The sequence below is a fragment of the Pogoniulus pusillus genome, chromosome 40, assembly GCF_015220805.1.
Source record: "Pogoniulus pusillus isolate bPogPus1 chromosome 40, bPogPus1.pri, whole genome shotgun sequence".
NCBI lineage: Eukaryota > Metazoa > Chordata > Aves > Piciformes > Lybiidae > Pogoniulus > Pogoniulus pusillus.
In genome coordinates this window covers 6,373,570-6,400,906 of record NC_087303.1, presented here as the reverse complement: position 1 = coordinate 6,400,906, position 27,337 = coordinate 6,373,570, and the positions used below count along the sequence as shown (strand labels likewise).

The 27,337-nt window shown below is 56.9% G+C and overlaps 1 protein-coding gene across 2 annotated transcripts in view; it reads left to right on the top strand.

Annotated features, from left to right (window-relative positions):
• Window positions 1-27,337, top strand: part of MYO1D (myosin ID) — a 271,655-nt gene that overhangs the window by 166,900 nt on the left and 77,418 nt on the right. The window contains exons 17-20 of one of the 2 annotated variants that reach the window (XM_064174227.1): window positions 550-773; window positions 6,143-6,287; window positions 7,725-7,829; window positions 22,448-22,561. In XM_064174227.1, the coding sequence (XP_064030297.1) occupies window positions 550-773; window positions 6,143-6,287; window positions 7,725-7,829; window positions 22,448-22,561 (588 nt within the window). The remainder of the gene's footprint in view (window positions 1-549; window positions 774-6,142; window positions 6,288-7,724; window positions 7,830-22,447; window positions 22,562-27,337) is intronic. The other variant, XM_064174228.1, reaches the window with a different exon arrangement.

Genomic DNA, 27,337 nt, shown 5'->3' with positions numbered 1-27,337 from the left:
CCAGCCTCAACCTGTGCCAGTGTCTCTCCAGCCTCAACCTATGCCAGTATCCAACCTGGTCCTGAACCCTCAGCCTGTGCCAGTGTCTCCCCAGCCTCAACCTATGCCAGTATCCAACCTGGTCCTGAACCCTCAACCTGTGCCAGTGTCTCTCCACCCTCAACCTATGCCAGTATCCAACCTGGTCCTGAACCCTCAACCTGTGCCAGTGTCTCTCCAGCCTCAACCTATGCCAGTATCCAACCTGGTCCTGAACACCTCCAGGGAGGTTGTGGAGCACAGAAGCACCCAATGTGATCAAAGATCACATTGGGTGCTTCTGTGCTCCACAACCTCCCTGGCAAACCTGTGCCAGGCTCTCACCACCCTCAACCTCTGCCAGTGTCTCAGCACCTCCAACCCTCTTGCTCCTCCTCGTGGCTCTACCTTTGGCCACCTTCCATCACTTCCACATCTTCCTTTTCCCAGAGGCTCCAGACGTGGCTGCAGGAAGAAGAATCTCATCCTGCTCTGCATCCCTCCCTTCCCTCAAGCTATTTCTTCTCCTAGGTCTGGAGGGGCACTTTGGCTCGGCTGCGCTACCGCAGGACGAAGGCTGCCCTCATCATCCTCAGGCACTACAGGCGCTACAAAGTCAAGTCCTACCTGCAGGAGGTGTCTCGGCGCTTCCAGAACGTGAGGCAGATGAAGGACTACGGCAGGCAGCTGCAGTGGCCCTGCCCACCCAAAGTGCTGCACCGCTTCGAGGAGGCTCTGCAGAGCATCTACCGCAGGTAAGGAGCAGCTCCTGCTGGTAGCTGAAGGGGAGGGAGTAGTGACAAGGGACTGTAAGGACAGCAGCAGGAGGAGGAGGAGGAGAAGGAAGAGGAGGAGGAATGGGTTTGGAGTGGCAGAGGGGAGATTGAAAGTGGATGGGAGGAAGGAGTTCTTTATAGTGAGGGTGGGGAGAGACTGGCACAGGTTGAGGGTGCTGAGATCCTGGGACAGGTTGCCCAGGGAGGTGGTGGAGCACAGAAGCACCCAATGTGATCAAAGATCACATTGGGTGCTTCTGTGCTCCACCACCTCCCTGGAGCTGCTCAGGACCAGCCTGGATGAGGCCTTGAGTGACCTGTTCTAGTGGGAGGTGTCCCTGCCTGTGGCAGGGGGTTGGAAGTGGCTGAGCTTTGAGGTCCCTTCCAACCTAAGCCATTCTCTGATTCCATGCTTCTACCATTCCATGAGTCTATTATTCCATGATTCTATGATTCCATTATTCCATGATTCTATAGTTCCATGATTCCATGATTCTGTTATTCCATGGTTCTGTGATTCTATGATTCCATAGTTCCATGATTCCCTTATTCCATGATTCCATTATTTCATAGCTTCATGCTTCCATGACTCCATGCTTCTATGATTCCATGGTTCTATAGTTCCATGATCCCATTATTCTACAGCTCTGTTGTTCCATGATTCCATGATTCCATGATTCTGTTATTTCATGGTTCTGTGGTTCTATGCTTTCATGATTCCATGACTCTATGATTCCATGATTCTATTATTCCATGGTTCCATGATTCCATGATTCCATGGTTCCACTATTGTATAGTTCCATGATTCCATGATTCTATAGTTCCATGATTCCATAATTCCATGATTCTGTTATTTCATGGTTCTGTGGTTCTATGCTTTCATGATTCCATGACTCTATGATTCCATGATTCTATTATTCCATGGTTCCCTTATTCCATGATTCCATGGTTCCACTATTGTATAGTTCCATGATTCCATGATTCTATAGTTCCATGATTCCATAGTTTCATGATTCCATGATTCTATAATTCCATGATTCCATAGTTCCATGATTCCATGATTCTATAATTCCATGATTCCCTGATTCTATTATTCTATAGTTCCATGATTCCCTGATTCAATTGTTCTCTAGTTCCATGGTTCCATGATTCAATTGTCATATAGTTCCACGATTCCATTGTTCTTTAGTTCCATGGTTCCATGATTCCATTGTTCTATAGTTCCATGATTCCATGACTCCATGATTCTATAGTTCCATGATTCCCTTGTTCTCTAGTACCATGATTCCATGATTCCATGATTCCATTGTTCTATAGTTCTATGGTTCCATGATTCAATTGTTCTGTAGTTCCATGATTCCATTGTTCTCTAGTACCATGATTCCATGATTCAATTGTTCTCTAGTTCCATGGTTCCATGATTCTCTAGTTCCATGGTTCCATAATTCAATTGTTCTCTAGTTCCATGGTTCCATGATTGCATTGTTCTCTAGTTCCATGGTTCCATGATTGCATTGTTCTCTAGTTCCATGATTCCATGCTTCCATGATTCAATTGTTCTGTAGTTCCATGGTTCCATGATTCTATAGTTCCCTGATTCCATGATTCCATTGTTCTCTAGCTCCATGGTTCCATGATTCCATTGTTCTCTAGTCCAATGGTTCCATGATTCCATTGTTCTCTAGCTCCATGGTTCCATGATTCAATTGTTCTGTAGTTCCATGGTTCCATGATTCCATTGTTCTCTATTCTAATGGTTCCATGATTCCATTGTTCTCTAGCTCCATGGTTCCATGATTCAATTGTTCTGTAGTTCCATGGTTCCATGATTCCATTGTTCTGTAGTTCCATGGTTCCATGATTCCATTGTTCTCTAGCTCCATGGTTCCATGATTCCATTGTTCTCTAGTTCCATGACTCCATGATTCTACAGTTCCATGGTTCCATGATTCCATTGTTCTCTAGTTCCATGGTTCCATGATTCCATTGTTCTCTAGTCCAATGGTTCCATGATTCCACTGTTCTCTAGTCCAGTGGTTCCATGATTCATTGTTCTCTAGCTCCATGGTTCCACGATTCAATTGTTCTGTAGTTCCATGGTTCCATGATTCTACAGTTCCATGATTCCCTGATTCCATGATTCCATTGTTCTCTAGTTCCATGATTCCATGATTCTCTAGCTCCATGGTTCCATGATTCCATTGTTCTCTAGCTCCATGGTTCCATGATTCAATTGTCCTGTAGTTCCATGGTTCCATGATTCTACAGTTCCATGATTCCCTGATTCCATGATTCCATTGTTCTCCAGTTCCATGATTCCATGACTCCATGATCCTGTGAAGTGAGTGAGTGGCACAGCTGGAGGTGGATGTGTGCCAGCAGTGGGCACTGGCAGCCCAGAAGGCAGATGGCACCGTGGGCATGGCCAGCAGGTGCAGGGAGGGGATCCTGCCCCTCTGCTCTGCTCTGGCCTCACCTGCAGGGCTGAGTCCAGCTCTGGAGCCCCCAGCACAGGGCAGATGTGGACCTGGTGGAGCAGGTCCAGAGGAGGCCACAGAGCTGCTCAGAGGGCTGGAGCAGCTCTGCTGTGGGGACAGGCTGAGGGTTGGAGCTGTTCAGCCTGGGGAAGAGAAGGCTCCAGGGAGACCTCAGAGCTGCACTGCAGTATCTGAAGGGAAGCTCCAGGCAGGCTGGGGAGGGACTGTTCAGAAGGCCCTGGGGAGATAGGATGAGGGCAGTGGTTTGGAAGTGGAGCAGGGCAGAGTTGGGTTGGAGATCAGGAGGGAGTTCTGCACTGTGAGGGTGATGAAACACTGGAAGAGGCTGCCCAGGGCTGAGGTTCAGGCCCCATCCCTGGTGGAGACATTCAAGAGGATGCTGAGAGGCTGCAGCAGCTCTGCTGTGAGCACAGCCTGAAAGAGTTGGGGCTGTGCAGGCTGCAGCAGAGGAGGCTCCCAGGTGACCTTCTTGTGGCCTGCCAGCATCTGAAAGGGGCTCCAAAAAAGCTGGGGAGGGACTTTTGAGGCTGTGAGGGAGTGGCAGGAGTGGGGGGAATGGAGCAAAGGTGGAGGTGGGGAGAGTGAGGCTGGAGGTGAGGAGGAAGTTGTTGAGCAGGAGAGTGGTGAGAGGCTGGAAGGGGTTGCCCAGGGAGGGGGTTGAGGCCCCATGGCTGGAGGTGTTTGAGGCCAGGCTGGCTGAGGCTGTGTGCAGCCTGCTCTAGGGTAGGGTGTCCCTGGGCATGGCAGGGGGGGGTGGCACTGCCTGCTCCTTGTGGTCCCTTTCCACCCTGCCTGATTCTATGATTCTAAGCCCAGACTGGATGTGGCCCTGAGCAGTGAGGGTGAGGAGGGACTGGCACAGGCTGCCCTGGGAGGTGGTTGAGGCCCTGTCCCTGGAGACATTCAAAGTCAGACTTGCTGTGGCTCTGGGCAGCCTGCTCTGGTTGGAGATTTCCCTGCTGCCTGCAGGAGGATTGTCAAAGATGACCCTTGGGGGTCCCTCCAGCCTGAGTCTGTAAGGTGATAATGGTCTTTGGTCCCCTTGAGCAGACCCAGAACGATTCTGTCTCAAAGATCCAGGCAGGCTGGAGGTTGTGCTTCCATCCCTGGCCCCTCTCTGGCCTCTCTGGGTGGTGTTAGAATAAAAGAGCAGCAGCTGCTAGGTGAGGGGGGGAGAGACAAGGAATCTTCTTGGCTTCCCCAAGCCTTGGCCCAGTAAGCCAGCATCTCTCTGCAGCAGAGCAAGCAGTGCTGCACCCTCCAGGCCTGCTCTGTCTGCAGAAGAGGAGTTTGACACCTCTGCTGCAGCCTCTGAGGACCTAAACCCAGAGCCTTTAGTTCTTAGGCCAAGTAGTTTTGGTTCCAGGTTGAGAAATGATGACTTCTGGAAGAGAAATGTTGGCTGGATGTGGCCTCTGCAGGTCCCCAGTCCAGCCACCAGCACTTGGGCAAGTCAAGCTTTGGTTATTGCCCCAGATGGCTCTTCAGAACCATCCCTAACCTGTCTGGGTGGAGCCCAGAACAAGCTCAGTGATCAGATCTGCTCAGTGATGGATTCTAGGTGCCAAAAGACTCTTGATAGCATCGATCCTGGGGACCTGAGGTTGCTGCTGGGAGCTGGATCACAGATCACAGATGTCAGGGCTTGGAAGGGACCTCCACAGATCACTGAGTCCAGCCCCTGCCAGAGCAGGGCCATAGAATCCAGCTCAGGGCACACAGGAACACATCCAGGCAGGGCTGGGAAGGCTGCAGAGAAGGAGACTCCACAACCTCTCTGGGCAGCCTGTGCCAGGCTCTGGGACCTTCCCAGTCAGGAAGTTCTTCCTCATGATGAGGTGGAACCTCCTGTGCTGCAGCTTCCATCCATTGCCTCTTGTCCTATGCCATGGCACAAGTGAGCAGAGCCTGTCCCTGTCCCCTCCCTCCTGCCCCCAGCCCTCAGACATTCACAGACACTGCTCAGGTCCCCTCTCAGTCTTCTCTTCTGCAGACCAAGCAGCCCCAGGTCCCTCAGCCTCTCCTCACAGGGCACTGCTCAGCCCCTTCAGCATCCTCACAGCCCTCCCTTGGCCTGTCCCCAGCACATCCCTGTCCCACCTGAGCTGGGGAGCCCAGAGCTGGATGCAGGATTCCAGATGAGGTCTCCCCAGGGCAGAGCAGAGGGGGAGGAGAACCTCCCTGGGTCTGCTGGAGTGTGGTGTGGAGCCATGGAGGCTCTGCCCTGCCCTCTTCCATCTCACACTTGGCTACATTTCAATCCTAGGGCTAAATTCAGCTGTGAAATCATGGGATGAAGGAATCATGGAATGCTTTAGGTTGGAAGGGACCCCCAAAGCTCATCCAGCCAGCAGGGACATCTGCAACCAGAGCAGGCTGCTCACAGCCCCAGACAACCTCACCTGCACTGCTGCCAGCCATGGGGCAGCTCCTACATCTCTGGGCAGCCTGGCACAGGCTCTCCCCACCCTCAGTCTCAAACATTTCTCCCTTCTCTCCACTCTCAAGCTCTTTCAGCTTCCAACCATCCCCCCTTGGCCTGTCCCAGCAGGCCCTGCTCAAAACTCTGTCCCCAGCAAATGTTGTAGATGAGCCCAGGAGTGGACTTTAGCTGCAAAGAGCTGTGCCAGGAGTTGCCTCCTGGCTGTGTGCCAGGAGGAGCAGCAACCAAACCAGGAGTCAGAGGGGACAGGTGACATCCAATGCAAACTGTCCAGCTTCGTGGATGCAGTGGGAGGGCTTCCTTGTCCCCTGGCACCTCCAGCCTAGAGATGGCCTCGAGCTGCCCTGGCAGAAGTGCTGACAGGGCATGGCAGAGGCTGTGGAGCTGACTCCAGTGTCTGGTGGCAGGTGGAGAGCAGGAGAGCTCATCCGGAGCGTCCCACCAGAAGTCCTACCTCAGCTGAGGGCCAAGGTTGCTGCCATGGAAGTGCTGAAGGGTCACAGAGCTGACATTGGCCTACAGAGAGCCTGGGAGGGGAACTACATCGCCCTGGTGAGTCCAAGGGGTCCAGCAGGGGTGGGGCTGTGGATGCTGGCAGGTGAGCAAGTGCCTGGTGGCTTCCTGGGATGGAGAAGTACTTTGCAGCCTCCTCTGGAAGGGGGTTTAGAGTCTTTCAGAGGCAGAGAATCACAGAATGGCAGGGGATGGAAGGGACCTCTGGAGGTCATCCAGAGCAACCTCCCTGCCAGAGCAGGGGCAGCAGGGCAGGGCACACAGGAATACATCCAGGCTGGGCCTTGAATGTCCCCAGAGAAGGAGACTCTACAGCCTCTCTGGGCAGCCTGTGCCAGGGCTCTGCTTCCCTCCAGGTGCAGAAACTCCTCCTCATGTTCAGATGGAGCTTCCTATGTTCAAGCTTGTGCCCATTGCCTCTTGTCCCATCACTGGGCACCACTGGCCCCATCCTCCTGGCACCCACCCCTTAGATATTTGCAAGCACTGATCAGGTCCCCCTTCAGGCTGCCTTCTCCAAGCTAAGCAGCCCCAGAGTCTTTGACCCCTATTGCTCTGGGTGGGACTTCCTGCACACTAAGCCCAGCCTGAGCACCTCCAGCAGCACTGACAGAGGGATGCCTTCAGCTGGCCAGAGACAGGAGAGACCTGGATGCCAAAGTGACCTTCTGCACCTAATGGGCTGTTAAGAAATAGGTGAAGATGAAAAGGTCCAAAGCCATCCTCTCCAGGCAGGCTGCAGTGCTGCTCCTCTCCCCAGCCCTCCTTGCAGCACTTGCAAGGTGAGGCCACATCTGGAGAACTGTGTCCAGTTCTGGGCCCCCAGTTCAAGAGGGACATAGAACTGCTGGAGAGAGTCCAGCACAGAGCCACAGAGATGCTGAAGGGAATGGAACAGCTCTGCTAGGAGGAGAGCCTGAGGGAGCTGGGGCTGGGAGCTGGGAGAGGAGGAGGCTGAGAGGTGACCTCAGCAGTGTTGGTAAAGATGTGCAGGTGAATGGCAGGAGCTGGAGCCAGGCTCTGCTGGGGGATGCCCACTGACAGCACCAGGAGCAATGGGTGGAAGCTGAGGCATAGGAAGTGCCCTGGAATCATGAGGAGGAATTTTTCCCTGTGAAGGTGCCAGAGCCTGGCACAGGCTGCCCAGGGGGGCTGTGGAGTCTCCCTCTCTGGAGAGATTCAAACCCTCCTGGCTGTGTTCCTGTGTGACCTGCTCCAGGTGATGCTGCTCTGGCAGGGCTTGGACTGGCTGAGCTCTGGAGGTCCCTTCCAGCCCCTGGCACTCTGTGACTGTGTGGTTCTGCTCTGTGCAGGGATTCCAAAGCACACAGAGCTCCCCACACCCTGCCTGGGCAGAGCCTGGAGGGAGCCTTCGCAGGAGGTGGTGTGGCCACCACCCTGCTTGGGTCACCGAGACGTGGGTGGTTGCCCCTGCAGTGGGCAGGAGGAGTTACCTGCCTGCCTTTGCTCTTCCAGAAGGCAGAGAGCCCTCAGGCCACAGGCTCCTTCATCCCTGTTGCCAACGAGCTGAAGAGGAAGGACAAGTACATGAACGTCCTCTTCTCCTGCCACGTGCGCAAGGTGAGAGCTGTGCCCAGCCCGAGGGCACCTGGGCTGGGTGGGCAGCCCCCTGGGGGGCATCTTGGGTAGCCAAGGGCAAGGACATCATCTTCTGTGTCCAACAAAAGGCTGGATGAGGCACTTAGTGCCATGGTCTAGCTGATGGCTAGGGCTGGGTGCTAGGTTGGACTGGATGAGCTCTTCCAACCTGCTTGATTCTGTGATTCTCTCCAGGGTCAGGATCAGGTGATAGGGTGAGAGGAAATGGCCTGGGACTGTGCCAGGGGAGGGTTAGGTTGGAGATTAGGAGAAGTTTCTTTCACAGGATCACAGAGTGTCAGGGGCTGAAAGGGACCTCCAGAGCTCAGCCAGTCCAAGCCCTGCCAGAGCAGCATCACCTGGAGCAGGTCACACAGGAACACATCCAAGCAGCAACCCTGCCAGCAGTGTGCCCAGGTGGCCAAGAGAGCCAGTGGCATCCTGGCCTGCGTCAGCAATGGTGTGGCCAGCAGGAGCAGGGAGGTCATTCTGCCCCTGGACTCTGCACTGCTTAGACCACACCTTGAGTGCTGTGCTCAGTTCTGGGCCCCCCAGTTTAGGAGGGACATTGAGATGCTTGAGCGTGTCCAGAGAAGGGCAACGAGGCTGGGGAGAGGCCTTGAGCACAGCCCTAGGAGGAGAGGCTGAGGGAGCTGGGATTGGTTAGCCTGGAGAAGAGGAGGCTCAGGGCAGACCTCATTGCTGTCTGCAACTACCTGAGGGGAGGCTGTGGCCAGGAGGAGGTTGCTCTCTTCTCTCAGGTGGCCAGCACCAGAAGGAGAGGACACAGCCTCAGGCTGTGCCAGGGGAGATTTAGGCTGGAGGTGAGGAGAAAGTTCTTCCCTGAGAGAGTCATTGGCCACTGGAATGGGCTGCCCGGGGAGGTGGTGGAGTCGCCGTCCCTGGAGCTGTTCAAGGCAGGACTGGACGTGGCACTTGGTGCCATGGTCTGGCCTTGAGCTCTGGGGTAAAGGGTTGGACTTGATGAGCTGTGAGGTCTCTTCCAATCCTAATAATACTGTGATACTGTGATTAAATACATCCAGGAGGGTTTGAATCTCTCCAGAGAGGGAAACTCCACAGCCCCTCTGGGCAGCCTCTGCCAGGCTCTGCCACCCTCACAGGGAAAAATTCCTCCTCCTGTCTCCATGGCACTTTTCTGCCTCAGCTTCCACCACTGCCCCTGTGCTGGCACTGGCATCCCCTAGCAGAGCCTGGCTCCAGCCTCCTGCCACTCACCTCTAGATCTTTATAAGCATTAATGAGGTCATCTCTTTGCTGCAGGAGTGCTCAGGGCTTGGCAGAGGCTGCCCAGGCAGGTGGAGGAGTCCCCATCCCTGGAGGTGTTCAAGCAACCTGTGACCATGGCACTTGGGGCCATGGTTTGGTGGCCAGGGTGGGGCAGGGTTGCTGCTTGGAGTGGCTGAGCTCAGAGGACTGCTCCAGCCCAGAGAGTTCTGTGGCTCTGTGATCCTGGAGGAGCTGTAACAGGCAGCAGCTCAAAGCAGCTCTCTTGCCTGCACCAGCAATGGCCACTTCTGATGGACTCCTGAGCCTGTTGTGTCACACCAAAGGTCTGAGTGGCTTCTGTGGCCTCTTTGTCTTGGAGGTGTGAATGATTCCACCGAGTTCTGTGCAGCTGCTTTGGCTCTGAGTGTTCAGGCAGCAGAAATTGTGTTGAATTGGTCAAGAGGCTTAACAAGTAAGCAGGCAAAAGTGCTTGCAGCACTCTGGGGGCAGTTGATCATAACCCAAGTGATGCTGCTCTGAGCTGTCTGGCAGGAGAGGGCAGCTGGAATGATCATCTTGTCCAACCCCCACCCCGACCCCAGGCAGCAGGGACACCTCCAGCTAGAGCAGGCTGCCCAGGGCCACATCAACTCTGATCTGGATGGGACCTCAACCACATCCTTCAGCAACCTGTGCCAGGCTCTCCCCACCCTCACTCTGCAGAACTCCCTCCTGATGCCCAATCTAACTCTGCCCTGCTCCAGTTCCAAACCACTGCCCTCATCCTATCCCCAGAGCCCCTTCTGGGCAGTCCCTCCCTGGAGCTCCCCTGCAGATGCTGAAGCAGAGCTCGAAGGTCTCTCTGGAGCCTTCTCTTCTCCAGGCTGAACAGCTCCAATTCTCCAGCCTGTTCTCACTGTTGAGTTGCTCCAACAGCCCTGATCGTTTTTGTGGCTTCCTCTGGACCCACTCCAGCAGGTCCAGGTCCTTCTTGTGTTGGGGGCTCCAGAGCTGGCCCCAGCCCTGCAGGTGAGGTCTCCCCAGAGCAGAGGGTTAGGATCTCCTCTCTCTGTCTGCTGGTGGGAAGGGACCTATAAAGCTCATCCAGGCCAACCTCAACAGCCACTGGGGACATCTCTAACCAGAGCAGGCTGCTCACAGCCCCACACAGCCTCCCCTGCACTGCTGCCAGCCATGGGCAGCTCCCAGCTCTCTGGGCAGCCTGGCACAGGCTCTCCCCACCCTCACTGCCAAACATTTCTCCCTTCTCTCCACTCTCAAGCTCCTCTCTCACCTTCCAACCATCCCCCCTTGGCCTGGCCCAGCAGCTCCTGCTCACAGCTCTGTCCCCAGCTCTCTGCTGGGCCCTTCAAGCTCTCCAAAGCCACCAGAAGCTCTCCCTGCAGCCTTCTATCAGCCTGTATGGAACCAGAGCTCTCTTGTGGCTTTCCAAACAGAAGTCTCAGTGGAGTATTCCTCTCTTTTCCCACGTGCTCTTCAGGAGCAAGGTTGGGCAGCTGGGAGAGTGATTTGTGTGAGTATTGGAGTCTGTTGGCAGGATTAAAGGAGGATCAGGTGAGTCTGAATCCAAAGCTCCTCTTGCCAGCCTGCCAGCAGGTTGGCTGGAATCTGTGTCAGGGACAAGGGGGTGCAGGAGAATCTCTCTCAGCTGTTTGCCCTTTGGGCTGCAGCCCAAACAGTTCCTTTCCTGCTGCATTTAGTGAACTCCTGCCCCCTTGTTGCTGTTCCCAGCTAAACCAGAGCCCTGGTAAAACTCCAGTGCTGAGCTCTGCAGGATGTGGCTGTGGGAATTGGTGCTCCAAATCAGAAGGGAGTGACGTGAGGGGATCCCCCAGGGGGGTGTAGCCCAGGGCTGCCATGTGGGACTTAGCTCTGCTGCCTGTTACACAACTCTTAAGCTCTTAAGTCCTTATGTTTCTCTGGCTGCTCCTGACTCAGCTCTGAGGGACAATGTCCTGTGCAAGCAGGAGGTGTGAGCACACATCCACACCTTCTGCTGCTCAGGAGCTGCTCAGGAGCTGCTCAGGAGCACAGAGGCTCTGCCTTGGGCTGAAGGTGGCTGAAGGAAGCCTTGGGCACCCGAACAGGCCTGGCTGCTGCATGCCCTGAGCTGTGTCTGCTGCTGGGCAGAGCTGCTTCCTGCTGGGCTTTGCTGCATGGTGCCAGCTCCTCGGTGCCAGAGGCAGGCTGGAGGTGGGGTAGGTGTTAGCTGCCATGCAGTGGCCTGGCAGGTTGGCTCAGGGCTTTCAGAGGTGATGGAAGCTTTAGCTTAGCAGCAGTGATTAAAGAAAGGAGCTCAGCTGAGATCTGCAGCCTGCCAGGTCAGACTTGCAGCCTGGTGGCTCTGAATCCACTTGTGTCTTTTCTGGTCTCTTTAAAGGGAAGTTGTTGGTAGCAGAGAGCTGCTGTGCTGCCTGCTTGGCTAGAGGTGGCTTTGGGTGGCTTTTGAAGTCACCAGTGAGGGGAGCAGAGCTGGGAGTGTGGCAGCACAGCAGCAGCAGACATCAGCAGCGGGGTCAAGGTGAGGCAGGTGAGCTGCAGCCACCAACACAGGCAGGCACAGAGCCTTGGGTGAGCTCAGCAGGCACAGGAGAGCTGCTGCCCAGCCACACCCAGCTCTGCCTGAGGCTTTGGGACACTTAATGCTTCTTCTGGGCTCTGTCCTTGAGGATCTGTGTGAGACAGAAAGAATCTCAGCCGAGCGAGTGCCAAGGCAGCATCTCCCCTAGGGGAGCAGTGGTCCTGAGGCATAGAATCACAGAGCCATGGAATCAGGCAGGCTGGAAGAGAGCTCCAGGCTCAGCCAGCCCAACCTAGCACCCAGCCCTGCCCAACCAACCAGACCATGGCACTAAGTGCCCCAGCCAGGCTTGGCTGCAACATCTCCAGCCACAGCCACTCCACCACCTCCCTGGGCAGCCCATTCCAATGCCAATCACTCTCTCTGACAACAACTTCCTAACAACATCCAGCCTAGACCTGCCCTGGCACAGCTTCAGGCTGGGTCCCCTTCTTCTGCTGCTGGCTGCCTGGCAGCAGAGCCCAACCCCACCTGGCTACAGCCTCCCTGCAGGCAGCTGCAGGCAGCAATGAGCTCTGCCCTGAGCCTCCTCTGCTGCAGGCTGCACCCCCCCAGCTCCCTCAGCCTCTCCTCACAGGGCTGTGCTCCAGGCCCCTCCCCAGCCTTGCTGCCCTGCTCTGGACACCTTCCAGCACCTCAACAGCTCTCTGCAATGGAGGAGCCCAGAACTGGACACAGCACTCCAGGGGTGGCCTGAGCAGTGCTGAGCACAGGGGCACAAGAACCTCCCTTGTCCTGCTGCCCACACTGCTCCTGAGCCAGCCCAGGATGCCATTGGCTCTGCTGCCCACCTGGGCACTGCTGCCTCCTCTGCAGCTCCTCTCTCCCACCACCCCCAGCTCCCTCTCTGCCTGGCTGCTCTCAGCCACTCTGGCCCCAGCCTGTAGTGCTGCTTGGGGTTGTTGTGGCCAAAGTGCAGAGCCCTGCAGCAGGCAGCAGGTAGGAGCTCTTCTCCTCCAACAGATGAAAGGACTCAGTTCAGTGTTGCTGCTGGAGGCAAGACTGCAGCTCTGCAGGGTCTGTGGTGCTGTGGCTGAGCCTGGCAGCTTCAGCACAGCTTCAGCACAGCTCCCTGTTTAACCCCAAAAGCAAATGAGCCCTTTCAAATGCAGCCTTGGAGGTTGTTGTCTTTGGGAGTGAACCCTTTGTCTGCCTTCCTGTGTGGACAAGGAACATGCAAGCAAGCCTGGAGTGAGCCAAGCAGACAAGACAAACAGTGCTGAACTTTGAAAGCTCACAAGACAAAGGTTTGACATTTCCAGGTGCAGCATTTCATGTTCCAGCCAAAGCTCTCCTGGAAGGAATCTGGGAGACCTTAAACGTGAACAGAGGATTTGCAGACTAAGCAGCAGTGAGGAGTCTCAGGGAGCCTCTGAGTGACTCCCTGCTGAGGCTGCAAGAGCAGAGCCCTCCCCTGGGGACTGTCAGCCTGCAGCTTCTCTTCACAGGAAGCCATTTATGTCCTAAGCTGTCTCATGGGATCACAAACTGCTTTGGGTTTTCAGCTTCCAACCATCCCCCCTTGGCCTGGCCCAGCAGCTCCTGCTCACAGCTCTGTCCCCAGCTCTCTGCTGGGCCCTTCCAGCACTCCAAGGTCTCCCTGCAGCTTTCTCTCCTCCAGCCTGCCCAAGCCCAACTCTCTCAGCCTGACCTCACAGCAGAGCCCTCCCTTGTCCTGCTGCCCACACTGCTCCTGAGTCAGCCCAGGATGCCATTGGCTCTGCTGCCCACCTGGGCACTGCTGCCTCCTCTGCAGCTCCTCTCTCCCACCACCCCCAGCTCCCTCTCTGCCTGCCTGCTCTCAGCCACTCAGTCCCCAGCCTGTTGTGCTGCTTGGGGTTGCTGTGGCCAAAGTGCAGAACCCTGCCCTTGGTCTTGTTCAGTCTCATCCCCTTGGCCCACCCATGCAGCCTGGCCAGGTCCCTCTGCAGGGCTCTGCTACCCTCCAGCAGCTCCACAGCTGCTCCTAGCTTGGTGTCCTTCAATCCAGCTTCCCATGGGATCTGGAGCTGCTCTGGTTTGGGATGTCCCTGCTGGCTGCAGGGGGTTTGACTGGATGAGCTTTGGAGGTCTCTTCCCACCCAAACCAGTCCATGACTCTAAGACTGGGGAAGGAGCCAGCAACACTGCAGGGCTGTTTGTCAGACTCCTTACCCTGAACCTGGTTTGTTGTGGGTCTGCAAAGTGAGGATTTCTTTCTCATGGGCAGGGACACCTCCTACCAGCACAGGGTTGCTCATGGCCTCATCCAGCCTGGTTCTGAACACCTCCAGGGGGGTTGTGGAGCACAGAAGCACCCAATGTGATCTTTGATCACATTGGGTGCTTCTGTGCTCCACAATCTCCCTGGGAAACCTGTGCCAGGGTCTCACCACCCTCAACCTGTACCAGTCTCCCCTCACCCTCCATCTCAACTCTCTCCTCTCCCAGCTCAAAGCCATTGGTCCTCACCCTGGCACTCCCAGCCCTTGTCACAAGTCCCTCCCCAGCTCTCCTGCAGCCCCTTCAGGCATTGGAAGGCTGCTCCAAGATCTCCCCTGTGGAACCTTCTCTTCTCCAGGCTCAACAGCCTCAACTCTCCCAGCCTGTCCCCACAGGGAAGGTTCTGCAGCCCTCTGAGCATCTTTGTGTCCTGCTCTGGACCCTCTCCAGCAGTTCCATGGCCTTGCAAATGCTCTGTCACTGCTGGTGGCTTTGCTGGGAGGTGTCACTGTAAGGAGAGGCACCTTGGTGAGCTCAGCTGAGTGCTTGATCTCTGCCTCAGGCTTCCCTCATGGCTCTCAGTCAGGTACCCAGCATCATGCCAGGGCTGAAGGAGTTGCTGCAGTGGCAGGGAAGGGTCAGCAGCAGTGGCAGGGAAAAAAACCTTCTTGCCAGAGTGGTCAGGGATTGGCACAGGCTGCCCAGAGAGGTGGTGGAGTCCCCATCCTTGGAGGTGTTCAGGAAACCTGTGGCCATGGCACCTGTGGCCATGGTTTGGTGGCCATGGCACCTGGGGCCATGGTTTGGTGGCCATGGTGGTGCTGGCTTGAGGCTTGGACTGGATGAGCTTAAAGATCTCTTTCCCCACCCAAACCATTCCATGATTCCATGCAAAGTAGTGGGCAAGCTGAACACAGACAAGCCTGGAGCTGGTGCCAGTGCCACTGCTGCTGGCCAGAACCTGGCAGAGATTGGCAAAGCACTCAACTTGCTGCCAGGCTTTTGTAGCTGCTGTTTGGTTCTGGTTTGGTGCAGCAAGGACAGCTCTGACCAGGCAGGAGCTGCTCTTGAAGCACTGAGAGCTGCTGCTGGAGTTTGCTGGGGCTTGAGTGGGGTCTCAACTTGAGCAGCTTGAGATGAATAATCATGGAGGAGTGTTTGGACCAAAGCTTCTGAAGCTGTGTCTAGAGAAGGTGAGTGTGGGGCAGGCTGTGGATGGAGGCTGCCTGGGCTGCAGCAAAGCCTTTGGCACCATCTGCCACAAGCAGCTCCTGGCACAGCTGGCAGCTGCTGGCTTGGACAGATTCACTCTGATATGGGTCAAGAACTGGCTGCAGGGTTGGGCCCAGAGAGTGGTGGTGAATGGTGCCACATCCAGCTGGCACTGGTGGTGTGCCCCAGGGATCAGTGCTGGGCCCAGTCCTGCTCAGTGTCTTTACTGATGATCTGGAGCAGGGGATTGAGTCCAGCAGCAGTGAGTTTGCAGATGGCACCAAGCTAGGAGCAGCTGTGGAGCTGTTGGAGGGTGGCAGAGCCCTGCAGAGGGACCTGGCCAGGCTGCATGGGTGGGCAGAGGCCAAGGGGGTGAGACTGAACAAGGCCAAGGGCAGGTTCTGCACTTTGGCTACAACAACCCCAAGCAGCACTACAGGCTGGGGCCAGAGTGGCTGAGAGCAGGCAGGCAGAGAGGGAGCTGGGGGTGGTGGGAGAGAGGAGCTGCAGAGGAGGCAGCAGTGCCCAGGTGGGCAGCAGAGCCAATGGCATCCTGGGCTGGCTCAGGAGCAGTGTGGGCAGCAGGTCAAGGGAGGTTCTTGTGCCCCTGTGCTCAGCACTGCTCAGGCCACCCCTGCAGTGCTGTGTCCAGTTCTGGGCTCCTCCATTGCAGAGAGATGTTGAGGTGCTGGAAGGTGTTGAGAGAAGGGCAGCAAGGCTGGGGAGGGGCTTGGAGCACAGCCCTGTGAGGAGAGGCTGAGGGAGCTGGGGGGGTGCAGCCTGCAGCAGAGGAGGCTCAGGGCAGAGCTGATTGCTGCCTGCAGCTGCCTGCAGGGAGGCTGTAGCCAGGTGGGGTTGGGCTCTGCTGCCAGGCAGCCAGGGACAGAAGAAGGGGACACAGCCTCAAGCTTTGCCAGGGCAGGCTGAGGCTGGATGTTAGGAGGAAGTTGTTGTCAGAGAGAGTGATTGGCATTGGAATGGGCTGCCCAGGGAGGTGGTGGAGTGGCTGTGGCTGGAGGTGTTGCAGCCAAGCCTGGCTGGGGCACTGAGTGCCATGGTCTGGTTGGTTGGGCAGGGCTGGGTGCTAGGTTGGGCTGCCTGAGCTTGGAGCTCTCTTCCACCCTGCCTGATTCTCTGATTCTGAGGTCTGGGAGGAGACTTTGCAGTGTCCCTGATGGAGCTGCCTTCTTTGCTTCCCTGCAGCAGGTACAGGTGGGAGCAGCCTTCAGCCTGTGGAGAGCTGCTGCTGCTCAGCACTGTGGAGCTCTGTGCTCTGCAGAGGGAAGGTGCAAGGCTTTTGCTTAGGGAAACAAGTGCATATTTCATGGAGAGCAGCAGCCTGGGCTGTGTCACCTAGGAAACAGCAGCCTCTGTCTCACAGACTAAGGCTTTTCTGCCTCTTCCCCTCCTCATCACTCATGGCACCAAGCTCCCTGGAGTGGATCAGCTCCTCCAGAGCCCTGCAGCCTTGAGAGGCCCCTGGCAGAGACCTGAGAAGCTGATTTGGAGCTGGTGTCTTTTTTTTTTCCCTGCTGGAGGTTAGACCTTCATTTTTTTCCCCCCCTTCATGAGCTCATCAAGGAGCTCAATTCAGAGCTAATCACATTGAGATCAACAAAGCTATAAATAAAACCCAGCCAGAAGGTGCAGGGAACACAATGCTGGGCAGGGCTGCTCTTGAGGAGGGGCTGAGCTGGAGCTGAGAACATAAGGACCTGTCTCAGCTCCTCCAGGCTCAGAACTCTGCCATTTGCCACCGTGCTGGCAGCTGATGAAGTCTCTCCTGTGGCTTCCCAACCCCACAAGTTGACTTCTAAAAGCCCAGCAGGTTGTGTGGTGCCTTAGATGCATGAGGCAAGAAGTTGGAGAGGAGTCAGGATTGGGTTTCTCAGCTGCTGGACCTCTCCTTCAGCACAGCTCCTTGGCTGAATTTGTTGCTCAGTGGCACTGCTGAGAGCTGTGGGAATGCAAAGAAAGGATGCAGTAGGGTTTGAAATGTGCTGCATGAGCACAGGGTGGCTTGGAAAGGACCTCAAAGCTCAGCCTGGGCAAGGACCTCAAAGCTTGCCATGGGCAAGGACACCTCCCACCAGCACAGGGCGCTCAGGGACTCATCCTTGAGCCAGCCTTGAGCAGCTCCACAACCTCCCTGGGGAACCTGTGCCAGGGTCTCACCACCCTCCCTCTGGGGAACCTGTGCCAGGGTCTCACCACCCTCCCTCTCAACAATATCTTCCTCACCTCCACTCTCCCTCTCCCCTCTCCCAGCTCAAATCCATTCCCCTCATCCTGGCACTCTCAGCCCTTGCCCAAAGTCCCTCCCCAGCTCTCCTTCAGCTCCTGGAAGGCTGCTCTGAGATCCCCCTGTGAAGCCTTCTCTTCTCCAGGCTCAACAGCCCCAATTCTCCCAGCCTGTCCCCACAAGGGAGGGTTTACAGCCCTGTGAGCATCTTTGTGGCCTCCTCTGAACCCTCTCCAGGTCCTTCTTGTGCTGAAGGCTCCAGAGCTGGAGGCAGTGGTGCAGGTGAGGTCTGAGCAGAGCAGAGCAGCATTGCTCAGTGTAACACTGCCTGCTGAGGGCTGAGCTTGCTTCTCCTCCCTGCTTTCTGGGCAGAGGCTGCAGGACCTCCTGTAGTGGAGTGGCTCTGCTGGCACAGAGATATTTGTCACCTCTGCTGGTGAGGTTTGGGTCACCATGGACTCTCTGCATGGACAGCAGGCAGGATGTCGAGTCAGTCATCAGCAAGTGTGCAGATGACACCAAACTGGGGGCAGATGTGGCTGGGTTGGAGGGCAGAAGGGCTCTGCAGTAGGACCTTGACTGCCTGGACAGATGGGCAGAGTCCAATGGGATACAGTTCAATAGCTCCAAGTGCAGGGTGCTGCACTTTGGCCACAGCAACCCCATGCAGAGATACAGGCTGGGGTCAGAGTGGCTGAGAGCAGCCAGACAGAGAGGGATCTGGGGGTACTGATTGGTACCCACATGAACATGAGCCAGCAGTGTGCCCAGGTGGCCAAGAGAGCCAGTGGCATCCTGGCCTGCATCAGCAATGGTGTGGCCAGCAGGAGCAGGGAGGTCATTCTGCCCCTGTACTCTGCACTGCTTAGACCACACCTTGAGTGCTGTGTTCAGTTCTGGGCCCCCCAGTTTAGGAGGGACATTGAGATGCTTGAGTGTGTCCAGAGAAGGGCAACGAGGCTGGGGAGAGGCCTTGAGCACAGCCCTACGAGGAGAGGCTGAGGGAGCTGGGATTGGTTAGCCTGGAGAAGAGGAGGCTCAGGGCAGACCTCATTGCTGTCTGCAACTACCTGAGGGGAGGTTGTGGCCAGGAGGAGGTTGCTCTCTTCTCTCAGGTGGCCAGCACCAGAAGGAGAGGACACAGCCTCAGGCTGTGCCAGGGGAAATTTAGGCTGGAGGTGAGGAGAAAGTTCTTCCCTGAGAGAGTCATTGGCCACTGGAATGGGCTGCCCGGGGAGGTGGTGGAGTCGCCGTCCCTGGAGCTGTTCAAGGCAGGACTGGACGTGGCACTTGGTGCCATGGTCTGGCCTTGAGCTCTGTGCTAAAGGGTTGGACTTGATGGTCTGTGAGGTCTCTTCCAACCTTGGTGATACTGTGACACTGTGATACTGTGATGCTGTGATGCTGTGATGCTGTGATGCTGTGATGCTGTGATGCTGTGACATGAGCAGCAAACAGCACCATGGCAGTGAGGCTCAGGCTCTTTAACAACCACTCAAATAAGGACAAAAGATGTGTTTTGGAAGCATGGGCACAGAGCATCACAGCAGAGGGACCAGCCACAGCCTAGCAGCCTTTGCCCAAAGGCCCAAGGCACAGGGCATGGTGTGCTGGGAGCCAAGGGATGGTCTGAGGAGCTGCTCTGCTCCGTGCCTAGCCCCAGACACTCCTAACCTACTTTCTCAGAGCCATTCAGTGTTCCAGAGCCTTTTTTTTTCCCCTCTCTCCCATTCATCTGCTTCCTAAAAATAATCCCAGTCATTCAGCACTTCTCCCTGTGAGGTTTTCCAGGCCTTCCATCATGTTCTTTACCTTCTCTGAGCCAGCAGAGGCTCTCCAGCCCAGTGCTCCACACACTGCCCGAGTGAGGTCCTGGCACCCAGGGCACAGTTCCTCCTGCTGGGCTGCACTTCATGCTGCAGCTTTGCTTGCTCTCAGCTGTGCTGGTGCCAGGATCTCTCCAGAGCTCTCTAATCCATCTGCAGTTGCTGTTGCTGGGTTGGGGCTGTGGAGCTGAGGCTGTCACAGAGCTCTGCACTTTGCCTTCCTCGCCACTGAACTTTGCCACGCTGCTGCCTGCAGACTGAGATGTCAGATCTCCACTTGCCTCCTGGCTTCACCTGGGAAAATCCTGCTTGTGTTCATCCTCCTCATCACAGCCTGACCTTATCTGCCCTTCCCAGATGATGAATAGGCCCCAGAGTGGCTGTGCTACAGCCATGGCTGCAGCTTGGCCCTGCCTGGGAAGAGTTTCTGCTTCATGTCCTACTTCCTCGCTTGCTTCTGACCAAGCTTTGCCTCTTGCCTCCTGCCTGTTTGCTGCTCTGCCTCCATCTCCTGGGAGTCCAGATGGCAGCAAACAGAATCCCAGCGTGGTGAGGTTGGAAGGGACCTGTGGGCATCATTCAGTCCGAGCCTCCCTGCCAAAGCAGGGCACCCACAGCAGCTTGCCCAGCAGCACAGTGCCAGGGAGGGGTTGGAATCTCTGCAGAGGAGACTCCACAACCTCTCTGGGCAGCCTGCTCCAGGCCTCCAGCAGCCTCACACCAAGGAAGCTTCTCCTCCTGCTCAGGTGGAACCTCCTGGGTTCCACTCTGTGCCCAATGTCCCTTGTGCTGTCCCTGGGCACCACTGAGCAGAGTCTGGCCCCAGCCTCTTGCCCCCAGCCTTTAGCTCTTGCTGAGCACTGCTCAGCTGCCCTCTGGGGCTGCTCTTCTGCAGGCTCTCAGCCCCAGGGCTCAGCCTTTGCTGCTCTCAGAGCTGCTCCAGGCCCCTCAGCATCTCTGCAGCCTGCCCTGGACTCTCCCCAGCTGTTCCTGGCTCTCTTGCTCTGAGGAGCCCAGAGCTGGACCCAGTTCTGTGGATGTGGCCTCCCTAGGACAGAGTAGAAGGCTACTTTCCAACCCAGTACTCTTCAGTCATCTTCATCATCTCCTCCACTCCTTCCCTTGTGCCTTACTCACATCTCCACCTTCTCATCCCCCTGTAATGCTGCCAGCACCTTTGGATCCTCCACTGGACTCTTTCCAGCAGTTTCCTGTCTCTTTCATAGAATCTTTCATTGAATCAACCAGGTTGGAAGAGAGCTCCAAGCTCAGCCAGTCCAACCTCTCCCCCAGCCCTATCCAGTCAACCAGACCATGGCACTAAGTGCCCCAGCCAGGCTTGGCTGCAACACCTCCAGGGACAGTGACTCCACCACCTCCCTGGGCAGCCCATTCCAATGCCAATCACTCTCTCTGACAACAACTTCCTAACAACATCCAGCCTGACCCTGCCCTGGCACAACTTCAGCCTGGGTCCCCTTCTTCTGTCCCTGGCTGCCTGGCAGCAGAGCCCAACCCCACCTGGCTACAGCCTCCCTGCAGGCAGCTGCAGGCAGCAATGAGCTCTGCCCTGAGCCTCCTCTGCTGCAGGCTGCACCCCCCCAGCTCCCTCAGCCTCTCCTCACAGGGCTCTGCTCCAGGCCCCTCCCCAGCCTTGCTGCCCTGCTGTCAACACCTTCCAGCACCTCAACAGCTCTCTGCAATGGAGGAGCCCAGAACTGGACACAGCACTGCAGGGGTGGCCTGAGCAGTGCTGAGCACAGAGGCAGAAGAACCTCCTTTGTCTCTCTGGAACCGGAGAGCCCAGAACTGGACCCAGTCCTCCAGCTGTGTTCTCCCTAGGGCAGAGCAGAGGGGGAGGTGAACATCCCTCAACCTGCCTGTCACACTCTTCTTCACACCCCCAGGAGACCATTGCCCTTCATGGCTCCGAGGGTCCCAGGCTGGCCTTTGGTGGTGTTCTTTGTGGGTGCCATGGGCAGAGGCACTGAGTGCAGCCTCAGCAGGTTTGCTGCCCACACCAAGCTGTGTGCTGCAGCAGCCAGGCTGGAGGGCAGGATCCATCCAGAGGGAGCTGGGCAGGCTGCAGAGGTGGGCACAAGCCAAGCTCAGGAGCTTCAACAAGACCAAGGGCAAGGTCCTGCAGCTGGGTCGAGGCAATGCCAAGCACCAATCCAGGCTGGGCAGTGCCAGGCTGGAGAGCAGCCCTGGGGAGAGGCACTTTGGGGTGCTGCTGGAGGAGAAGCTCAGCAGGAGCCAGCAGTGTGCACTTGCAGCCCAGAGAGCCAAGCAGAGCCTGGGCTGCAGCAGCAGCAGTGTGGCCAGCAGGGCCAGGGAGGGGATTCTGCCCCTCTGCTCTGCTCTGCTGAGACCCCACCTGGAGTCCTGCATCCAGCTCTGGAGCCCCTGGGCCAAGAGGGCTGTGGAGATGCTGGAGAGTGTCCAGAGCAGGGCCAGGAGGATGCTCAGAGGCTGCAGCAGCTCTGCTGTGAGCACAGCCTGAAAGAGTTGGGGCTGTGCAGGCTGGAGCAGAGGAGGCTCCCAGGGGACCTTCTTGTGGCCTGCCAGGATCTGAAGGGGGCTCCAAAAAAGCTGGGGAGGGACTTTTGAGGCTGTGAGGGAGTGGCAGGACTGGAGGGGATGGAGCAAAGGTGGAGGTGGGGAGAGTGAGGCTGGAGGTGAGGAGGAAGTTGTTGAGCAGCAGAGTGGTGAGAGGCTGGAATGGGTTGCCCAGGGAGGGGGTTGAGGCCCCATGGCTGGAGGTGTTTGAGGCCAGGCTGGCTGAGGCTGTGTGCAGCCTGCTCTAGGGTAGGGTGTCCCTGGGCATGGCAGGGGTTGGCACTGCCTGCTCCTTGTGGTCCCTTCCAGCCCTGCCTGATTCTGTGCTCCAATGACCTTCAAGAGCTTTTCCAACCAGAATGGTTTTGTGGTTCTCTGACCTGGCCAGGTTATAACTTTGGGAGTGTTGCTTCTCCAAGCTTCTCTGTTCCTCTATTTGTGGATGGGATCTCAGGGTCTGCCTCCTCCACTGGCACAGGTTGAGGGTGGTGAGAGCCTGGCACAGGTTTCCCAGGGAGGTTGTGGAGCACAGAAGCACCCAACGTGATCGAAGATCACGTTGGGTGCTTCTGTGCTCCACAACCTCCCTGAAGGAGTTCAGGACCAGGCTGGATGAGGCCCATGGAAGGAGAGTTGCAACAGCTGATCCCTGAGGTCCCTTTTGGAGCCATTCTGGATCCTTCTTTCCCTGCTGGGGCTCTGGCACTGAAGATGCTCTTCCATGCAGGTCAATCGCTTTAACAAGGTGGAGGACAGAGCAATCTTCATCACTGACAGACACCTCTACAAGATGGACCCCATGAAGCAGTACAAGGTGATGAAGACCATTCCCCTCTACAATGTGAGTACCAGGACTGGGCAACCTCAGCTTGGGCAGTGCATCTCCCCCTTAGCTCCACTGGCACAGCCAGCAGATGGAGAGTGCCATGGGGGGACGGTTTGGGACAGAGCAAAGATGAGTGCAGGGCAGTTAGCTGCTGGAGAGCAGCTCAGCAGAGAAGGAGCAGGGAGTGCTGGGGGGGGACAAGGTCCTTATGGAGCAGGGACTGCTGGGAGCCAAACTCCCTATGGAGCTGGGAGTGCTGTGGGGCAAGGTCCTTATGGAGCTGGCAGTGCTGGGGGGGACAAACTCCCTATGGAGCTGGGAGTGCTGGGGGGGGCAAACTCCCTATGGAGCTGGGAGTGCTGGGGGGGCAAACTCCCTATGGAGCTGGGAGTGCTGGGGGGGGACAAACTCCCTATGGAGCTGGGAGTGCTGGGGGGGACAAACTCCCTATGGAGCTGGGAGTGCTGGGGGGGCAAACTCCCTATGGAGCTGGGAGTGCTGGGGGGGACAAACTCCCTATGGAGCTGGGAGTGCTGGGGGGGGCAAGCTCCCCATGGAGCTGGGAGTGCTGGGGGGGACAAACTCCCTATGGAGCTGGCAGTGCTGGGGGGGCAAACTCCCTATGGAGCTGGGAGTGCTGGGGGGGCAAACTCCCTATGGAGCTGGCAGTGCTGGGGGGGCAAACTCCCTATGGAGCTGGGAGTGCTGGGGGGGACAAACTCCCTATGGAGCTGGGAGTGCTGGGGGGGACAAACTCCCTATGGAGCTGGGAGTGCTGGGGGGGACAAACTCCCTATGGAGCGGGGAGTGCTGGGGGGGACAAACTCCCTATGGAGCTGGGAGTGCTGGGGGGGACAAACTCCCTATGGAGCTGGGAGTGCTGGGGGGAACAAACTCCCTATGGAGCTGGGAGTGCTGGGGGGGCAAACTCCCTATGGAGCTGGCAGTGCTGGGGGGGACAAACTCCCTATGGAGCTGGGAGTGCTGGGGGGGACAAACTCCCTATGGAGCTGGGAGTGCTGGGGGGAACAAACTCCCTATGGAGCTGGGAGTGCTGGGGGGGACAAACTCCCTATGGAGTTGGCAGTGCTGGGGGGGACAAACTCCCTATGGAGCTGTGTGATGGTTTGGGGGTTACCCCGCCCCTCCCACACTTTGTATTTGCCCCAGCTAACTCAGACGGCCTCTGGGAATATAGATGAAGCAATTTATTTACAGCTAGCAGAATTTACAAGCAGCTATTTACAATATATACAGTTATATACAATTATATACAGAAATATACAAAGGATAAACAATATAAAAGCACAACTCCCCTCCCAGAAACCTAGGTCCCCAGGAGGGGCTTTCAAACCACCCCAACACCTCCCCCCAGCCCTCTCAACCTTACCCCAGTTCTCAGGAAGAAAAGAGGTGCAGCCAAGAGGTTAGGGAGCAAGGTTAGTAGGAGCAGGGTTAATGAGATGTGACCAGGTCTAAGGCAAAAGCAAGAGTGAGAAACAAAATGGAGAAAAAGTCTTTCTTCTTCCCAGAGTTCTCAGCATGACTGTGAGAGAAGTAGACACAATTGTTTTCATTTCACTGCCCGTTATCTAGTTCCTCTACCAAAACATTCCAGCTTGCTTCAAACTAGCACAAGCTGGGAGTGCTGGGGGGGACAAACTCCCTATGGAGCTGGGAGTGCTGGGGGGGAGAAGCTCCCCATGGGACTGGCAGTGCTGGGGGGGACACACTCCCTACGGAGCTGGGAGTGCTGGGGGGGAAGCTCTCCATGAGCCAGCAATGTGCCCTCGTGGCCAAGAAGGGCAGTGATCTCCTGGGGGGTGTGAGGAAGAGTGTGGCCAGCAGACAGGTTCTCCTTCCCCTCTCTTCTGCCCTAGGGAGGCCACATCTGGACTCCTGGCTCCAGCTCTGAGCTCCCCAGGTCCAGAGGGACAGAGAACTGCTGGGGAGAGTCCAGGGGAGGCTGCAAAGCTGCTGAGGGGCCTGGAGCAGCTCTGTGAGGAGCAAAGGCTGAGCCCTGGGGCTGAGAGCCTGCAGAAGAGCAGCCCCAGAGGGCAGCTGAGCAGTGCTCAGCAGGAGATAGAGGGTGGGGGGCAAGAGGCTGGGGCCAGACTCTGCTCAGTGGTGCCCAGGGACAGCACAGAGGCAATGAAGTCTCTTCCAACCTGGTTGGTTCTGTGGTTCTATGATTCAAAGGGCACAGAGTGGACCCCAGGAGGTTCCACCTGAAGGTGAGGAGAAGCTTCCTTGGTGTGAGGCTGCTGGAGGCCTGGAGCAGGCTGCCCAGAGAGGTTGTGGAGTTTCCTTGTCTGGAGAGCTTCCAACCCCCCCTGGGCACTGTGCTGCTGGGCAGGCTGCTGTGGGTGCCCTGCTTTGGCAAAGGCTTGGACTGGCTGAGCTCCAGAGGTCCTTTCCAGCCCCCACCATGCTGGGATTCTGAGATCCTCAGCACCAAAGCATCACTTAACCTTTCAATGTCAGTGCCTAAAATCCCAGCTAAGCCCCACCCTGCTCCTCTCCCTCACTTCTGCTCCTCCTCCTCTTTCTTTGGCCCTTTGCTGTGCTCTGCAAGGCTTTGGGCTCCATCAGGGGTCTGCATTTCAGTGCAGTTCCTCTGCTCTGAGGCTTTCTTTGCTCCTTCAGGCCAGGTTGGATTTATTTCTTCTGTCTGCTGATGTTTGCAGGCAGATCTGATCCAAGCTGCATTCAGAACCCAAGGGCAGGGTTTGGGCTTTGGGGGAGCAGACTTTAGCTGCTGGTGGCAAAGCAGAACATTAGCATTGGTAAGAAAGGGGATGGGGAAGTCTCATCTTGGCTCCTCAGCATCCTGGAGTGTGGATTTGGCTGCCTGCTGTGTGCCTCAGCCTGGGGCTGCCTCTGTTCTCTGCAGCCTGCAGAGCCTGCCTGGGGGGGCTGTGCACAAAGGAGCTGGGACCCAGGGATTTGGGGCAGTAACAATCCTGGGGTCCCTGTGAGAGCAGAGGTGGGTCTGGGGGGATGGCAAAGTCTAACCCCTGTGTGTGGAGTGAAGCAGGGAGTCATGGGTGGGCAGAGGCCAAGGGGATGAGAGTGAACAAGGCCAAGGGCAGGTTCTGCACTTTGGCCACAACAACCCCAAGCAGCACTGCAGGTTGGGGCCAGAGTGGCTGAGAGCAGGCAGGCAGAGAGGGAGCTGGGGGTGGTGGGAGAGAGGAGCTGCAGAGGAGGCAGCAGTGCCCAGGTGGGCAGCAGAGCCAATGGCATCCTGGGCTGGCTCAGGAGCAGTGTGGGCAGCAGGACAAGGGAGGTTCTTGTGCCCCTGTGCTCAGCACTGCTCAGGCCACCCCTGCAGTGCTGTGTCCAGTTCTGGGCTCCTCCATTGCAGAGAGCTGTTGAGGTGCTGGAAGGTGTTGAGAGAAGGGCAGCAAGGCTGGGGAGGGGCCTGGAGCACAGCCCTGTGAGGAGAGGCTGAGGGAGCTGGGGGGGTGCAGCCTGCAGCAGAGGAGGCTCAGGGCAGAGCTCATTGCTGTCTGCAGCTGCCTGCAGGGAGGCTGTAGCCAGGTGGGGTTGGGCTCTGCTGCCAGGCAGCCAGGGCCAGAAGAAGGGGACAGAGGCTGAAGCTGTGTAAGGGCAGGTTGAGGCTGGATGTTGTTAGGAAGTTGTTGTCAGAGAGAGTGATTGGCACTGGAATGGGCTGCCCAGGGAGGTGGTGGAGTGGCTGTGGCTGGAGGTGTTGCAGCCAAGCCTGGCTGGGGCACTCAGTGCCATGGTCTGGTTGGTTGGGCAGGGCTGGGGGCTAGGTTGGGCTGGGTGAGCTTGGAGCTCTCTTCCAACCTGCCTGATTCTATGGTTCTGTGATTCTTGGTTGCCAAATGCCTCTTGGTTGTTCTCTTTCACCTCTGGAGCTGCCTGGCATCCCCCTCTCGTTTTCCCCCATACCTGATCCCTTCTCCTGTGGAAACCCTTTTGCAGTGTCCAGGGAGAGATGGCAGCAGGCAGCAGTGCAGGGAGGTTCCACCTCTCTGCAGGCAGCAGCAGCTTCTTTGAGCTGAGCTGGAGATTTCTGAGGAGCAAATGGCTGCAGAGTCCTGCTGGCTCTGGCTGTGTCCTGCCAGGGGGATCCATGTCCACGGGGCAGAGGAATTGCCCTTCCCATGTCTGGAGGTGACCCTGGCTGCCACTGTGCTGTTTGCCACTGTGCTGTCAGCCTTCCCAAGGCAGCCTGTCACCACCCTGTCACCACCATGTCACCACGGCAGCATCCTCAGGGCTGCTGTTTCCATGGCAACCTGACTGGAGAAGAGTCAGCTGATGTCTGCTAGCACCAGGAGCTTGTTTGTGGCTGCAGCACACAGCTCACAGCTCCCTTCTGCTGCCAGGGAAATGGGGCAGGGGGGAGCCTGCAGTCCCCAGCACTGCTCTGGCATCCCATGGCCTGTATGAGGAGTCTGTCCCTGTGTGCTGCCAGGCCTGGAGGGTCCCTGTGAGGGATGCAGTGGTTAGAGGTGTCCCTGTGAGGGATGCAGTGGTTAGAGGTGCCCCTGTGAGGGATGCTGTGGTTAGAGGTGCCCCTGTGAGGGATGCTGAGGTTAGAGGTGCCCCTGTGAGGGATGCTGTGGTTAGAGGTGCCCCTGTGAGGGATGCTGTGGTTGGAGGTGCCCCTGTGAGGGATGCTGTGGTTAGAGGTGCTCCTGTGAGGGATGCTGTGGCTGGAGGTGCCCCTGTGAGGGATGCAGTGGTTGGAGGTTCCCCTGTGAGGGATGCTGTGGTTAGAGGTGTCCCTGTGAGGGATGCTGTGATTAGAGGTGC